This window comes from Mustela putorius, unplaced genomic scaffold (assembly GCF_011764305.1).
Source record: "Mustela putorius furo isolate JIRA1106 unplaced genomic scaffold, ASM1176430v1.1 tig00003859_pilon_pilon_pilon, whole genome shotgun sequence".
NCBI lineage: Eukaryota > Metazoa > Chordata > Mammalia > Carnivora > Mustelidae > Mustela > Mustela putorius.
This window is the reverse complement of record NW_025422011.1, coordinates 34,897,061-34,914,423: the sequence shown is the minus strand read 5'-3', so window position 1 is coordinate 34,914,423 and position 17,363 is coordinate 34,897,061. Positions and strand designations below refer to the sequence as shown.

General features: G+C 41.7%; 1 protein-coding gene across 1 annotated transcript in view; it reads left to right on the top strand.

Annotated features, from left to right (window-relative positions):
• Window positions 1–17,363, top strand: part of LOC101680281 (zinc finger protein 215) — a 104,874-nt gene that overhangs the window by 73,208 nt on the left and 14,303 nt on the right. Inside the window, exons 6-11 of the mRNA XM_045065871.1 lie at window positions 2,948–3,019; window positions 6,550–8,143; window positions 11,467–11,631; window positions 14,436–14,603; window positions 16,689–16,859; window positions 17,192–17,362. Of these exons, the coding sequence (XP_044921806.1) occupies window positions 2,948–3,019; window positions 6,550–8,143; window positions 11,467–11,631; window positions 14,436–14,603; window positions 16,689–16,859; window positions 17,192–17,362 (2,341 nt within the window). The remainder of the gene's footprint in view (window positions 1–2,947; window positions 3,020–6,549; window positions 8,144–11,466; window positions 11,632–14,435; window positions 14,604–16,688; window positions 16,860–17,191; window position 17,363) is intronic.

Below are 17,363 nucleotides of genomic sequence, written 5' to 3'. Positions count from 1 at the left end.
CACATGTTTATATGTCAGTGAGAAGGACTGAGTGGTTAGGGAGAAGCCTTTTGGTCCTTGAGAAATTACAGTTGAGGTCCTTTGAAGATTCCTCAAATGTATTCCTTTTTGTTTCTTTTAAAAATCTTACTATGGAAGCTGTTTTGGTCACATCCTAATCTAGAATCTAGAATATTTCTGCAATATAGTTAAAACACACAAACACACACACACACGCACAAAACCAAGATCCTAAAATAGCTGATTGCTCCCTAATTACTGTAGGATAAAGTCCTGATTTACTATGTAATTTTGAGACAATTCACTTATTGCTTAAGAAGTAAAATCCCCCTTCTGTACATTTTTATTTCCTTCCTCTTCCTTCTCCAGGCCCATTAGCAAGATTAGAGGAAGGATTTTGGAGGACAGAAAGATCTCTAGAGTTCTGTCTGTACCACTTACTAGCTCTCTCTAGCCAGTTGCTCAAGAGATGAGACACTTGAGGACACCACTTAAACCATGTAAGTGATTAACTGAAAGTGCCTGTGCTGAATAAGAAACTGAGTAAGGCTCTTAAGCGGCTGATAAATAAGAGGAAAACAGGCCTCAAAATAAGAGGATTTGATTGTATTTGAAGAACTGTCGCAGTAGGAGGGAGGGCAAGAAATTGTTATCTGGAAGGTATTAGGAGAGAATATGTTAAAGGTGTCTGCGGGTTAAGTCTGAGTAGTCCTTGCTGATATAGTCAGGAGTGAGAGCATCAGAATGAAAAGTTGGAGTGGAACATGGTCACAGGAGCTGCTGTGAGAGAATGTCAGTGATGTGAGAGAATGCAGTTTTGGGTGAGCTTTAACGCAGAACACATCCAGAACGTGTAGTACTGGTGAGTGAGTGTGAAAGGAGCTTGTGACCTGGGAATGCCGACCCTCAGTGGCTGTGTATGGATTTGTGACTAGCGATGACAGGACAGAAAGAGGTAGATGGTGGCATATTCCAGTTGTGCTTCAAAAGTAATGGTGTGTTTGTTGGTGGGGGGGGAGGTATAACAATGTTTTATGGGTTGAGGTATGGGTGAGTTTGGGGAGAGAAGGCATGGGAGGGCTGCCAGTCTGTGCTGGGTGATAGATTAACTCTACCTTGTTTCATCCATACCGCAGTTCTCTGGGGGTGATTCTGATCTCCTCTCTTCAGGAGAGTCAGCTGAGGCTCAGAGAGATGAATTGCCTTCATTTCTTATGGCTCATAAGTGGTGGGACTGGGGGTAACTTTGGGAAAGTGGAAGAAAGCTACACTGATCTGTATTAGAGTAATGTTTTTACGACAGTAGTACAGGGGCCAGTATGTACTGAGCCTAACACTGGGGATTTCACCGTGTGTTTGCAGAATTCATCTATATTTTTAAAGGCATTTCATTTTCTAATTTTTTCTATCAGTCCTGTTACTCATATTTTTAATGAACTTGCTCTTTATTTTTTAATTACCTTTAGCTCTTTTTTATTAACATACATGTATTATTTCAGGAGTACAGGTCTATGATTTATCAGTCTCACACAACACCCAGTGCTGACCACAACACCTACCCTCCCCAATGTCCATCCAGCCACTCCATCCCCGCCCCCCACAGCAACCCTCTGTTTCCTGAGTTTGAGTCTCTTATGCTTTTTCTTTAAGGATTTATTTTTTATTTTAGTGTGCAGGGGTGGGGGAGCAGAGGGAGAGGAACAGAGCCTTAAGCAGACTCTACACTGAGCGTGGAGCCCTACATGGGGCTCCATCTCCCAAACCTGAGATAATTACCTGAGCAGAAACCAAGAGTCAGACCCTCAACTGACTGTACCACTCAGGTGTTCCACTCATATTCTTCTGACTGTTTTTTTCTCACTGAAGCCTGAATATTGATCCATAGCAAGATGACAGATGGGTCGTCATCTTCCTTCTTTCACGATTTTGGACTGCTGTTGTATTTGGAGGAGCTAAACAAAGAGGAATTGAATAAGTTCAAGTTACTTTTAAAGAATGAGACCGTGGAGCCCAGGGGCTGCCAGATACCCTAGGCTGAGGTGAAGAAGGCCAAGCGAAAGGACCTGGCTAGTTTGATGAAAAAATATTATCCAGGGGAGCGAGCCTGGAATGTGGCTCTCAAAATCTTTGGCAAGATGAACCTGAAGGATCTGTGTGAGAGAGCAACAGCAGAGATCAACTCTGAATGATGCTGGGGACTGATCTGGGGCTGGGGGAAGGATGTGCTTCCTGAGGCCCATCAACAAGGTTCTATAAAAGGGACTTGGGGATTACACCATTGTTGGATCATTTGAGAAACCCTGAGGAGACTGGAGGGTTCTGAGTACTATTACTCAGTCTGACTCCTTTAGCTGGGGGTAATTCATCCATCTTGTACCAGTTAGAATGATTAAAGCAATTGAATAATAAGAATTGTCCCATCTAGTGTTCCTTTGCCTGAACTGCAAATAGTCAAAGGCTGCATTAAATTTTAAATAACTTAGAATAGGACTTAAAATCTTTGCTAAAGTATGAGGAATGGGTAAAATATCAAGGGGCATAAGCCATGTTGATTTTTTTTTTGCATTCCTAAGTATGAAATATTACAGACCTCAAAAATTTCTTTCTTATATTCTTTACAAGGCCTTACACCTACAAAGTTGTATTCATTATTTCCCAGAAGCCTCACCATATTCCTGGAAGGTCCAGGTAGACAGGAGACAGACTTAGACTAGAGTGACAGGATGGTGGGAGGGCCTGGCAAGAGGTCCTGCTCCAGTGGTGCTCATACCACATCACTTTTCCCTTAGCTAAGCTGTGGAGTCTGAAGCTCTCTTGGTTCCTATTTCTTAAGCCCAGATGTCATAGAATTGGACCAGCGAGGACCATTCTAGCCCCTGTTCTAGCTGTCACTAAAGCCCCCCTTGTCTTTTGGTAAATCTCATGATCCTGTTGGAACCTGTCACAGGGACAGCCCAGACCATGGGACCAGATGATGCCAGGACACAAGAGGAACAAGATGGTCAGGAGACAGTGCAGGGTGAGTAGATGTGTCCTCTGTTTTCAGATTTGGAAATAAGTATACTCTGAATCTCCGTCACCTATTCCACCCATCCCCCCTGGTAACCATAATTTTGTTCTCTATAGTTAAGAGTCTGTTTCTTGGTTTTCCTTTTTTTTCTTTTTCCATTTATTTTGTTTCTTAAATTCCACATAGGAGTGAAACCATGTGGTATTTGTCTCTCTGACTTATTTCACTTAGCATTATATTCTCTAGATCCATCCATGTTGTTGCAGATGACCAATTTTCATTCTTCTTACGGCTGAGTAATATTCCATAGTACATACACCACTTATTTATCCATTCATCTATCAATAAACATTTGGGAGCTTCTATGTCTGGCAATTGTAAGTACTGTTAAAATAAACATAGGGATGCACATATCTTTTTGAATTAGTGTTTTCTATTCTGTGGCAAATACCCAGTGGTGGAATTACTAGATCATATGTTAATTCTATTTTTAATTTTTGGAGGAACCTGCATGCTGTTTTCCATTGTGGCTGCACCAGTTTGCATTCCCACCAACAGTGCATGAAGGTTTCTTTTTCTCCGTATCTTCAGCAATATCTGTTGTTTCCTGTGTTGTTAATTTGAGCCATTCTGACTGGTGTGAAGTGATAACTCAGTATAGTTTTGATTTGCATTTCCCTGATGTTGAGTGATATTGAGCATCTTTTCTTGTATCTGTTGGCCATCTGTAGGTGTTCTTTGGAGATTCCATTTTTTTAAAAAGTTGTTTTTAAAGATTTTATTTATTTATTTGACAGAGAGAGATCACAAGTAGGCAGAGAGGTAGGCATAGAGAGAGGGGGGGAAGCAGGCTCCCCACTGAGCAGAGATCCCGATAGAGGGCTCTACCCCAGGACCCTGAGACCAGGACCTGAGCCAAAGGCAGAGGCTTCACCCACAGAGCCACCCAGGCGCCCCCCAAATTTTATTATTAACATATAATGTATTATTTGCCCCAGGGGTACAGGTCTATGAATCGTCAGGTTTAAACATTTCACAGTACTCACCATAGCATAACCTCCCCAATGTCCATAACCTAGCCACCCTATCCCTGCCCCCCACCCTCCAGCAACGCTCAATTTGTTTTGTGAGATTAAGAGTCTTATGATTTTTCTCCCTTCCGATCCCATCTTTTTTCATTTTTTCCATCCCTACTCCCCACAACCCCTGACTTTGCTTCTCAAATTCCTCATATCAGGGAGATCATGTGATAATTGTCTTTCTCTGATTGACTTATTTCACTCAGCTTAATACCCTCTAGTTCCATCCATGTTGTTGCAAATGGCAAGATTTCATTTCTTTTGATGGCTGCATAGTATTCGTGTGTGTGTGTGTGTGTGTGTATACACCACATCTTTATCCATTCATCTGTTGATGGACATCTAGATTCTTTCCATAATTTGGCTATTGTGGACATTGTTGCTATAAACATTGGGGTGCATGTGCCTCTTCAGATCACTACATCGGTATCTTTAGGGTAAATACCCAGTAGTGCAATTCCTGGGTCATAGGGTAGCTCTATTTTCAACTTTTTGAGGAACCTCCACGCTGTTTTCCAGAGTGGCTGCACCAGCTTGCATTCCCACCAACAGCATAGGAGGGTTCCCCTCTCTCCATGTTCTTGCCAGCATCTGTCATTTCCTGACCTGTTGATTTTAGCCATTCTCACTGGCGTGAGGTAGTATCTAATTGTGGTTTTGATTTGTATTTCCCTGATGCTGAGTGATGTGGAGCACTTTTTCATGTACATGTCTTCCCATTTTTTAAAGATTTTATTTATTTATTTGACAGATAGAGATCACAAGTAGGCAGAGAGGCACGCAGAGAGAGAGGAGGAAGCAGGCTTCCTGCTGAGCAGAGAGCCTGATGTGGGACTCGATCCCAAGACCTTGAGATCATGACCTGAGCCAAAGGCAAAGGCTTTAACCTACTGAGCCACCCAGGCGCCCCTTTGTCTTCCCATTTTTAACCAGATTATTTTTTCAATATCGAGTTGTAGGTGTCTTTTTTTTTTTTTTTTTTTTTAATGTTAAGTAATCTCTACACCCAACATGGGGCTTGAACTTACAACCAAGAGTCAGTCACATGCTCCACAGACTGAGTAAGCCAGGTGCCCTGAATTGTAGAAGTTCTCTATATAGTTTGTACCTTTGTCAGGTACATCCTTTGCAAATATCTTCTCCCATTCAATAAGTTGTGTGTTAGTTTTATTGATTTGTTTCCTTTGCTCTGCAGAAGATTTTTATATTCTTGCAGTCTCAGTAGTTTATTTTTGCTTTTTGTTTCCCAAGCCTGAGGAGACATATCTAGGAAAGGGAATACTTTTCTTTTCTTTTCTTTTCTTTTTAATATTCTTCAGGCTATGCTTCAATGTTCATTTCTATTAATGTTTTACTATAAAGCGGATTATTTTGATCTGTGGATTCATATGTATCTTCAGGTCCTCCATATAGTCCTCTTTTTTTTCTGTAGAGGAAAAGTACAAAGAAAAATTTCTTTTTTTGTTTTATTTAATTTCAAGTTAGTTAATATACAGTGTACTATTAGTTTCAGGGGGAGAAATTAGTGATTTATCAGTTGCATATAACCCCAGTACTCATTACATCAAGTGCCCTCCTTAATGTCCTTCACCCAATTATCCCATCATCTCACATCCACCTCCCCTCTAGCAACTCTCAGTTTGTTTCCTAGAGTCCAGCATCTCTTACAGTTTGTCTTCCTCTCAGTTTTCATATTTTTCTTTCCCTTCCCCTGTGTTCACCTGTTTGTTTTCTTTTTAGATTTTTTATTTATTTGACAGAGAGATCACAAGTAGGCAGAGAGGCAGACAGAGAGAGAGGGGGAAGCAGGTTCCCCGCTGAACAGAGAGCCCAATGCGGGGCTCGATTCCAGGACCCTGAGATCATGACCTGAGCCGAAGGCAGAGGCTTTAACCCACTGAGCCACCCAGGTGCCCCTGTTTTGTTTTTTAAATTTCACATATGAGTGAAATCATATGGTATTTGTATTAAGAGAACATATTTGTAGAGTGAATCTAATTTTTACTTTCTACTCCAAAGTCATCCTTCTGCATGTTCAGTTTTGTTTTTTCAGTTTCTTATGCAGGTTTTCTGTTTGTTTTACTTACATTCTTATCTAAACCAGCTGCACTTGGGGTGCCTAAGTGGTTTAGTCAGTTGAACAACTGCCTTCGGCTCGGGTCATGACCCCTGGTCTTGGGACCAAGGCCCACATCCGGCTCCTTTCTGAGCAGGAAGCCCACTTCTCCCCTGCCTGCCATTCTCCCCTGCTTGTGCTTGCTCTCTCCGTGTATTTCCCTCTCTCTCTGTCAAATAAATTAAAAATTTTATAAAAATATTAAATAAACCAGCTGCACTTTGATTTGAGCCGAGTAGAGTATTCTTAACACTGTAATTTTGTAATTCATAGAATTTGCCTTGATCATATATATCTTTGGGTTCTTGTTTTGTTTTGTTTTTCCCTGCTATATTCTGACTTAGGTGATGGAACAGAATACAGAATCCAAATAAAGGAAAAATTTTGTATCATGTGGGATAAGAAGTCTTTGTTTGGAGAACCTGAAGATTTCCATCTTGGAGTTGCTCAGGAACATCAAGAACTGTTGGAACATCTATTCAACGTGGATGTGAAAACCGGTGAGCAGCCCCAGACTGTCGTGCTCCAGGGGGCTGCTGGAGTTGGGAAAACAACCTTGGTGAGAAAAGCAATAGTAGATTGGGCCCAGGGCAATCTCTATCAGCAGAGGTTTAGCTATGTTTTTTATTTCAATGCAAGAGAAATCAACCAGTTGAGAGAACAAAGCTTTGTTCAAATGATATCAAAGGACTGGCCCAGCAGGGAAGGTCCTATTGAAAGGATAATGTCTGAGCCAAGTAGTCTCCTTTTTATTATTGATAGTTTTGATGAACTGAACTTTGCCTTTGAGGAACCTGAATTTGTGCTATGTGAAGACTGGACCCAGGTACACCCAGTGTCCTTCCTTATGAGTAGTCTGCTGAGGAAAGTGATGCTCCCTGAGTCATCTTTATTGGTGACAACGAGACCTACAGCTTGTAAGAAACTAAAGCCTTTGTTGAAGAACCAGCGTTCTGTAGAGCTGCTGGGTATGTCCGAGAGTGCAAGAAAGGAGTATATTTATCAGTTTTTTGAAGACAAGAAGAGGGCCTTCCAGGTATTCAACTCACTAAGAAGCAATGAGAAGCTTTTCAGCATGTGCAAAGTCCCCCTGGTGTGCTGCGCCATCTGCACCTATCTGGATCAGCAGATGGAGATGGGTGGTGATGTCTCATTAACCTGCAAAACAACCACCACTCTGTTCACCTGCTATATCTCTAGCTTCTTCGCACCAGTAGATGGAAGCTGTACTAGTCTACCCAACCAATCCCAACTGAGGAGCCTGTGCCACTTGGCTGCCAGAGGAGTGTGGACTCTGACATCTGTGTTCTACAGGGAAGATCTCAGAAAGCATGGGTTAACTAAATCGGATGTGTCGATTTTCCTGGACAGGAATATCCTTCAAAAGGACACGGAGTATGAAAATTGCTATGTGTTTACCCACCTGCATGTTCAGGAGTTTCTTGCAGCTATGTTCTATGTATTGAAAGACAACTGGGAGACCAGGGACCGTTCCCTTCAGTCATTTGAAGATGTGAAGCTATTGCTTGAAGCCAACAGTGGCCAAGATCCCCATTTGACACAGATGAAATGCTTTTTGTTTGGCCTTTTGAATGAAGATCTAGTGAAACAACTGGAGACAACTTTGAACTGTACAATGTCACTGGAGATAAAAGGGAAGATCCTTCAGTGGCTGGAGATCCTGGGGAAGAGTGAACATTTTCCAACACAGTTAGAATTTCTGGAGTTGTTTCTCTGTCTGTATGAGACTCAAGATGAAGCATTTATAAGCCAGGCAATGAAACCTTTCCAAAAGGCTGTTATTGATGTTTGTGAGAAAGTCCACTTGCTTGTGTCTTCATTCTGCCTTAAGCACTGCCAATACTTACGGGCCGTTAAACTGTCTGTAACTGTGTCATGTGAGACAATGTTAAACTCAAGCCGCCCAGCTGCACTTTGGTAAGTGCCCTGTCCTGGGAGTGATGGAAGGAAATTTCACCAGAGAGAGGGGAGGGGACTTGTTTAGCTGAGGTCCCAGAGCCAGGATTACCTTCAGAGTTGCCCCACCTTGAGGCAAGGAGGCCAAACACCAAAACCCATATTGACCAGTTGTGGCTACTGATGGGAAAAGGACAAAAACTTGCCTGAAATGACTGTCTTGGTCTGAGGGCAATCTCAAAAAAGGGGCGTGGCTGACAGCAATTACCTGGCAACCCTCTTAATCTTAACAACTAGAAATAATCTTTAGTCCTCAGGGAGGCATGTGACCTAGCACAAAGTTGGATCCACTGTGGAACATATATTTAACTTTTAAAAGAATGCACTCTAGAAGGACTAGAGACCAGGAATTTCTTGCTGAAGCTAGTTGACACAGGGCATCTGTCTGGGCTCTGTTCCTCTGTAAGCTACCAACCTAGCTCACCTTCCCCATTGCCTAGACAGAGGTCATCCTTTGCTTTGTAGTTCATGAAAGGTCTCAGCCCTTTAACATGTAACAGGAGAGTCTGATTTGGATAAGAAATAGTAGGAGTTGAATGAATATTTTGAAAGAATAAATGAATCATTAGCATTTGAAGCCTATTTTACCTTCTTCCCTTCCATGAGTTCCTTTTCTGACTCTATCCGTCTATGTCTAAGGGAAGAATTGAATTATGGGATTATCTCTAGATTTAACTGAAATTGAGGGCTTACTATGTGACATATAGTTATATAGCACATGGGATATTTAACCAATTATCCTATTTGATGCTGGTCAAAAGCATATCTCTATTTTTGGGATTACAAAACTGCGATTCACAGTAGTTCACCTATAAAGTAAGTGTACCATTATTGATTCAAGCACACATCAGACAGTAGCTAGCTTCTGCTTGACACATACCCAACAGTGTTCTGAGTCTCAACTCAATGCATCTCAACAATCCCAGGAAGATGCTGTTATTTCCATTTTACTAGTAAAAACCCTGAGGTATCAAGAAGATATCAACTTGACTAGAGGTCAAACTGATTGTTAAGTCCTTGGTTTTCTAACTTGACCCACGTTGCCTCACTACCATTACGTACAGTTGCAGAACCATGTCTCTTATAAGGACCTACATATTTCTTTTCTGCTGTGGGAGTAGAATCATAGGCTGGGATGCTGTGATCTTTACTGTCCTTGGGGTATTGTAAATAATCTTGTCTGTTTTCTCAATTCTGACTTAGTGGTTCTGATCAGAGCTGTGATTTGAACCCAGTGCATTAGAGTGTATTTTATGCCTAATAATATTAGGAAGGCATTCTGGCTATTATATTGCTAGTCCTCATGCTGCCTTCCCCTCACCTGTGTCCTAGTGTAACCTAATATTAGAGCTGGCATTGTTGCTAAATTAAGTCTGAGAACCCAGTGCTTTAAGAGGCACATTACAGGTGGGTTAGTGTCTTCTATAATATAACAATGTTGTAAATTTAACAGCATCTCTCCTGTTCACCATTATATCCTATGGCATTTCTACATAGTAAGCACTTAAATGTTTGAATGATTTATTACCTAGTTTTGTCAAATTTAAGACTTCAGGTGATATAGAGACAGAACCCTGCAATGTTATCCAATCCAAGGTAAGTAAGATATGGGAGAGTCAGTATTTATTGAGTAGTGATGGAGATCAGGATATGCCACCCCTAAATATGCCACTTTTCCATAAGAAGTATTTTTTAAAGAAGTTATTTATTTATTTGTCAGAGAGAGAGAGTGCACAAGCAGGCAGAGTGGCAGACAGAGGCAGAGAGAGAAGCAGGCTCCCCACTGAGCAAGGAGCCTGATGTGGGACTTGATTCCAGGACCCTGGGATCATGACCTGAGCCAAAGGCAGTGGCTTAACCAAATGAGCCACTTAGGCATTCCCATAAGTATTTTGAGCTGAAGGCATATGAGTTCCTGAAATGCCTCACCTGCCTAGAAGCAGAGCCTCCAAAAAGAACTCAACTGTCTTAAATCCCCTCCCTGGAAGCAATTTCTCTACTTTCTTCTTAGAGACAGAAGTTGACCCCATAACCAGACAGACACTGTCATAAACTATCATGTCTCATCTTTTTTCTTTAGGGTACATTTATCTTTCCAACAAGTCATTTGTTTTTCTACAAGTGACTTTTCTCCCCCTGCTTTTTTCCTGCTAAATTAACTATATAAACTCCAAATTCTACCTAACCCTTTAAGTTACTCCTCACAAATTTCACCCATGTGTATCCACAATGCACATGCTAATATAACTGGGATGCTGTTCTCTTATTAATCTGTCATTTGTCAGTCCAATTTACAGGGCCCCTCTAGAAGGTAGGAGGGCACAAGGAAAAAGATACTTCTTCCCTCTCCTACAGGAGCTGTTTGTATAAAGCAACATGCTAGATTTTTATATATTTTAATATGAATAAGGGCAGCTATCAGTTGTAAGCATTTACAGCGGAAAACATTTGCCAAGCGTTTTCTATAGATTGTCCTACTGAATCTTCACAGTAATCCTAAGAAATAGATACCATTATCTTCATTGTTCAAAGAGCAGCAGTGGAGACATACTAACATAAGTAGTATAACATTAGTAGCACTGCCAGAATCACCCATGTTAGCGAATGGCAGAGTTGGGGCTCAGGACTGTTTTGTTCCAGAGCTTACGCTTATAAGGCGATCTGTTTTGCTCCTTATTAACCTTTGTTTATAACAAGCTTATTGAAAGTATGCCTAATACTTACAAATCTAGAGTGCTTTTGTGTGTGCACTTAACTTGACTATTAGATCCTCACAATCCCATGAAGGGAGACAGAATTTCCATTTCACAGATGAAGAAAGCTCAAAGTTCATAGCACTGATGTGATTTACCTAAAGTCAGGTATCTAGTACACTGGAGAACTGCAGCTCGTAAACTGTGGTTCTTAACCTCCACCCCTGTGTCTGGATCTCTACCCACTACTCCTATACTCACTCTGTGGTCTTAGATTATTTTTCTTCTTGATACTGGCTTTTTGGACATTTGAAGACCTCTGTCATCCTTCCTAAGTCTCATCCTCCAAAACAAAGTCTCTCTAGTGTAACTTTGTGTGTTGAAGGGGTGAGGGAGTTTTTGAGCAAACAAAGCCTCTTGGAGTGCCAAGAGGAAGACTGTTGGGGGACTGTGCCCATGCCAGGCTGGCAATGGTGCACTCGCCATTTCCAGAATAGCTTACTTCCACCTGATACCATCTTCTGAGATTTGCATGGGCTGAAAGAGCTACACCTGTCTTTTTTTTTTTTTTCCTTGATTGTTTAGGCAAAGGGATGATGGTCACTTTACTCATTGTTGGCAAGATCTCTGTTCTGTGCTTCATACAAATGAGCACTTGAGAGAACTGGAACTGTGTCATAGCAACCTCGGTGAATTAGCCATGAAGACTTTTTATCAAGAACTGAGGCATCCAAACTGTAAACTACAAAAACTATTGTAAGTTCGGCATGAGAACACTTTGTGGAGTTATTTCAACTTCTTTCTTTGGCCCACCTCTTGCTGCTACTTATTAGGTAGATCCAGTAATAAATACTTAAAATCCTCTGTGTAGAATACTCTAAGAACACCACAGTGGAAATCTCTGGGGATGTGGGGGCATAACTAGCTTCTTCTGGGAAAGATTGCATGGAGTGTAGCAGCTGTCGACATCTGGGTTTTGAGGCTTGATAAGGAATTTCCTAGATGAAGAACAACAAAGAGATAAGGCATTCTAGGCAGTTCAACAGCAATTTCAAAGGTGAGTTCTGGAGCATACTGTTTTATTTTTCTATTGAGTAGTTTACTTTTAATAAAATACACAGATGTATCTCATTTTTGTTTTATTTTGTTTTCTGGGTTTTTTTTTTTTTTTGATGATTGTGTACACCTAGTGAGCAGTATTCAAAATAAGACAGAAAACATATCACCTGAAATTTCCTTCTACTCACTTCTGTTCAGTTTTCTTACCCTATCCAGTCTCAGGAGCAACCCCTTTCTAACCTTTTATTGCTATAGGTTAGCTTGTTCTGTTCCTGTAAATGATTGAGATTGTTTCATATGGCCAGTATGTACTTGTTGTGTCAGTATTCTTTTGCTCAACATGATACTTAAAAAAATTTACCCATGTAGGTAGTTGTATGCTTCAGTAGTTCATTATTGATACACCTGCCATTGTATGATAGACCGACTCCAGCATTCTCTTTTGAATAGACACCTGGGCTGTTTCCAGTTTGGTGCCATTATGAAATAAGGCTGTTAGGACTATATTCGGACACATTTTTTTCTGTGTGACACAGGTTTTCATCTCTTGGGCTAGTATTTCAGAATGGAATTGTTAGTTCACAGATGGGTGTTAACTTGTTGGGAAATTGCCAACTAGCTCTTGAGAGTGGTTATACTATTTTTCAGGTTTACCAGCAGTATAGGAAAGTCCCTGCTGCTCCTCATCCTTGCCAACATTTGCTATTTCAGTCGTTATTATGCCTTAATTTGATTCTACAGACCCTGTCACTTATTTACATGGGCTGGTTTACACATCTTTCAACCTTGTCCACTGACTACTGGGAGCTGGAACTGATCCTACTTATGCCTGTACTCAGTGGCCATCCATTAGTGCTCATAACTTTTGCGTAATCAGTGCTCAGGAATATGTACTGAGTGCTGAACAAATCATTAGTACTGGAAATTGATGTTCTTTTTTGAGGTGGGCAGGCTTCCCCCTAAGTATTTTCCTTGGAACCTCCATGTTTTTAGTGAGATTGTCCTTAGGTTCCAAGTAATCAGATTTGGCCTGGTTTTGCATGTGGATATGTAGGTGACTGTGCAGAAGTCCTGATTAAGGGGTTCCAGGAAATCCTCTTCCTTTGCCCCCAGACATCTCCCCTACATTTCCCTTTCCATGAATGTCACCAGTCTAAACCCCTAATAAGAGCTATTGCTTTCTTTTGGGCTAAATGGATTCCTCTTCTAGAATGTGAGGGCTCCATGGGGGACGACACCATGAAGGCAGCTTAGTCTTTCCCACCATAGAGTGGCCTTCCTTTCTCAAGTCCCTTTTCCTTAACACATGAAATTGCATTTTCAGTTTGCATTTAATAAGTACATTAGGCATTTTTTAAAATATTTTATTTATTTATTTATTTGACAGAGATCACAAGTAGGCAGAGAGACAGAAGGAAGCAGTCTCCCTGCCAAGCAAAGAACCCGATATGGGGCTCGATCCCAGAACTCTGGGAGTCATGACCTGAGCTGAAGGCAGCGGCTTTAACCCACTGAGCCACCCAGGTGCCCCTACATTAGGCATTTTTATCAGATGATGATGGCTAGTGCTGTAAATAGGTGAAAGTTTTGTTTTCTTATGCCTGGCCTGAAGGAGGGTGAGGGTGAGGGGTAGGTGGTAGACAAAAGGGGGGAGAGGTGATATTACAAAGGGATGTTTTGAACAGTTAGCAGTGTGAACATACTGGGCATTGTGGGCTAGCAGAGGCACTTAAAAAAGATCAGATATAGCTAACAGTGCCTGAGTAGCAGATAACTAGGAAGAAAGATGGGTGTATTTAATTTAGCTTTGGGCTATCTCTGTACATCTAACAGAGTCCATGAGATGACAGCATATTTTGCAATAATATGTTTTGCTAATGATGCACATCAAACACTTGATATTAACTATGAACTCACCTTGGGTTATTTAAAGGATTAAATATTGTGCACTGGGGTGACTGGGTGGCTCAGTGGTTTAAAACCTCTGCCTTCGGCTCAGGTCATGGTCTTAGGGTCCTGGGATGGAGCCCCACATCGGGCTCTCTGCTCAGCGGGGAGCCTGCTTCTTCCTCTCTCTCTGCCTGTTTCTCTGCCTACTTGTGATCTCCATCTGTCAAATAAATAAAATCTTTAAAATAAATATTGTGAACTAATGCTGTAATTGAAATATTTGGAATATCCCCCCATTATTCCAGTAGTTTCTATTGAAATTGAGATCAGAAACTACCCTTCTGCTTTTCCTGATGTTACCACCTTCTTTTTCTCCAAGGTCAAAATAAGTTGAGAATATTAGTTGTCAGGATGTAATGGACATCTAAGTTGTAACCCAGCTGTTTTACTAAGAAACTTTATAACCATCCGTGAAATAAGAGAAACTCCAAGTAAGATAAGAAATAACAGGACTATTTAGATATCAAAGAGTTGGATTTGAAGATCAAGGGAATACTGTAAATAGGACAGAGATAATTTTGTAATTCCTCCTGCATATTTTTCCTCTGAAGGTTGAGATTTCTTTCTTTCCCTGGTGGTTGTCAGGATATTGCTAATTCTTTGATTGACAACCAGAATCTGATGCACCTTGACCTGAAAGGGAGTGATATAGGGGACAATGGAGTAAAGTCATTATGCGAAGCCTTGAAACACCCAGAGTGTAAACTACAGAATCTGAGGTAAGTTGTGAGTTATTTTTGTTGTAATTGAGACTTTTATCCATCCAAATAGACATTTACAGCCCTGATTTGCTGTTCATCAGGCCAGCTTCAATTTATTTTCACAATATGGAATAGCAGAAATCAGTAGATTCAGGGTGATTTCCTCCTGATTGGACTTTTAACTGGTCCCATCCCCATACTGAAGACTGCCCCTCTCCCCGCATTGTACAGTTCCATCTCTCCATTTCCTAAATTTAAAAAACCTAGAATTTATAAGGATTTAAAATTTTTCATATTTAAGTGCAGCCATATGTGTATTCATTGCATCTTTGAATGCTTTCAGGAAAGAATGCACTAATGGTAAGGGGTGGGGGCAGTGATAAGCAGACTCAGTCTAACTTTTTTTTTAAATTTAATTCATGCAAGACAGAGAGGGAGGCAGAGGCAGAAGCAGGCTCCCTGTGGAGCAGGAAGCTCCATGGGATCCCAGGACCCCGGGATCATGACCCAAGACAAAGGCATGCATTTAACCAACTGAGCCACCCAGGTGTTTCCCCTGCCCTCCCCCCACCCCTTTTTATCACTCTATACCACGGACTGGGTGGCTTAAGCAGAAAAATTTATTCCTTGGTTTGGAGCCTGGAAGTTGAAGATCAAGGTGCAGGCAGGATGCATTTCTGGTGAGACTTCTCTCTTAGGCTTGTAGATAGCCCCTTTCTCACAGTGCCTTCACGTGCCTTTTGTGTGTGTGTGCCCATTCCTGGTTCCTCTCTTGTAAGGACACCAGTCCTGTTGAATCAGGAGTCCCCACTTATGACCTCATTTAACCTTAATTATCTCCTTAAAGGCCTTGTCTCCAAATACAGTCACATTGGGAGTTCAGCCTTCAACATGAATTTTGGGGAACACAGTTCGGTCCGTAACACTTTTTCAGGGCAAGTTGGGGTTTTCAGCCTTAGGCTGTATCCTAAGTCATCCACTGAGGTCTAATTCGGGACTGAGGAGGGAGCTTCTCTTTCCTACCTATGTACACCCTTATTTTGATGAAGAGAACCAATTCCCGAGGAACTAAGTTGGTAAGTGCTTGATTCAAAGAAGTAACTAGAGCAACTCCCAAGTTCCTAGAACCTGCTGCCCCCTGCCTCCTCTTACTAAGAGCTGGTATCAGGCCCTACCTTCTCCCAGGACAAGTGGTCTCTAAATATAGGAGTCTCTAAAAGTGTGGACTCTACATGCACTTCTTCCTTTCTTCTTCTCCCCTCCTTTACTTATTTTTTTTTTAAGTTTGTATTTATTTATTTGACAGAGAGGGACACAGCAGGAGAGGGAGAAGCAGGCTTCCTGCTAAGCAGGGAGTGGGATGCCGGCTGGATCCCAGGACGCTGGGATCATGATCTGAGCTGAAGGCAGATGCTTAACAACTGAGCCACCTAGGCGCCCCTCCCTACTTTATTTTTGAAACTATTATTTTTGATTCACTTCTTGTTTTTACTCTCAAGGACTGGGTTCCTCATAAAACATGAACTGACTCCCATGTATAAGTAAGTGGTCTGCTACTGTGGGAATCACAACTTGTGCTCCTGACTTCTGCCCATTTGTTTCAGAAGTCAGAGTGGTAGGACACAATGCCCTTCAGTCCACCTTCCATGTTGTATGTAGTTGGAGGAAATGTCTCCTAGTTTAAAAAAAGATTATCATTTAAAAATATTTTTTAGGGGGGCACCTGGGTGGCTTGGTCAGTTAAGTATTCGACTATTGATTTTCCTCAGGTCATGATCTCAGGGTGGTAGGATCAAGCCCTTCAGCAGGGGGTCTTAAGAATTTTTCTCTTTTTCCTCCCCTATATGCATGCTTTTGCTCACTCACAAATAATAAATACATATTTTCATAGGGAATAGGGGAGGTGGGGATAGAAGAGACAAGCCTCCTACCCCTCCACTTCCTGATTATCAGAGCCATGTCCTAGTTAAAGAACTCACTCCAGAGGGAAGCTGGTCTTCAGAATGGGTCACAAAGCCTGGGAGACAACACCCTCTAGCTGGTGAGTGGTGGTCATAGCTCTTCTCTGAGGAGGGTCCTCTGCTCTTCTGCACTGTTTTCCAGCTTGGAATCCTGCAACCTAACTACAGTTTGCTGTCTAAATATCTCTAAGGCTCTCCTCAGAAGCCAGAGCCTGAGATTTCTGAATTTGTCGACCAATCACCTATTGGATGATGGAATCAAGCTGTTGTGTGAGGCCTTAGGACATCCCAAGTGTCACCTAGAGAGACTGTCGTGAGTTTTGCTAATTTGTTTTCCTGGGTTCCTTTGCGTGGTCCTGGTGTGGCTTAGTGAAGAGCTGATAGGGCAAACCGCATGGGCCTTGACACCACTTGGCTCATTTGTCAAGCCTGGATGAACTCTATTTGGCTTTTAAATGCTACTTTTCTTCATGACTGCTTATTTTTACTGTTTTCCTCCTTTTCTTCTCTGTACATAGCTGCAGTGGCATTTTGATTCTATGGTAGAAGTATAGGGGGTGTAAATACCAGCTAGTGTCCCTACAAAGGAGAGGAGAAACAGGAACTTTGTGATTTGACTGCTCCCTTCCTGTGTTTCTCCTTCAGCCTAGAAAGCTGTGGCCTCACAGTAGCTGGTTGTGAGGATCTTTCTTTGGCTGTCATCAACAACAAAAGGTTGACACATTTGTGCTTGGCGGACAATATCTTGGGAGATGATGGAATAAAATTTGTGACTGATGCTTTGAAAAACCCACAGTGCAATCTCCAGAGCCTCGTG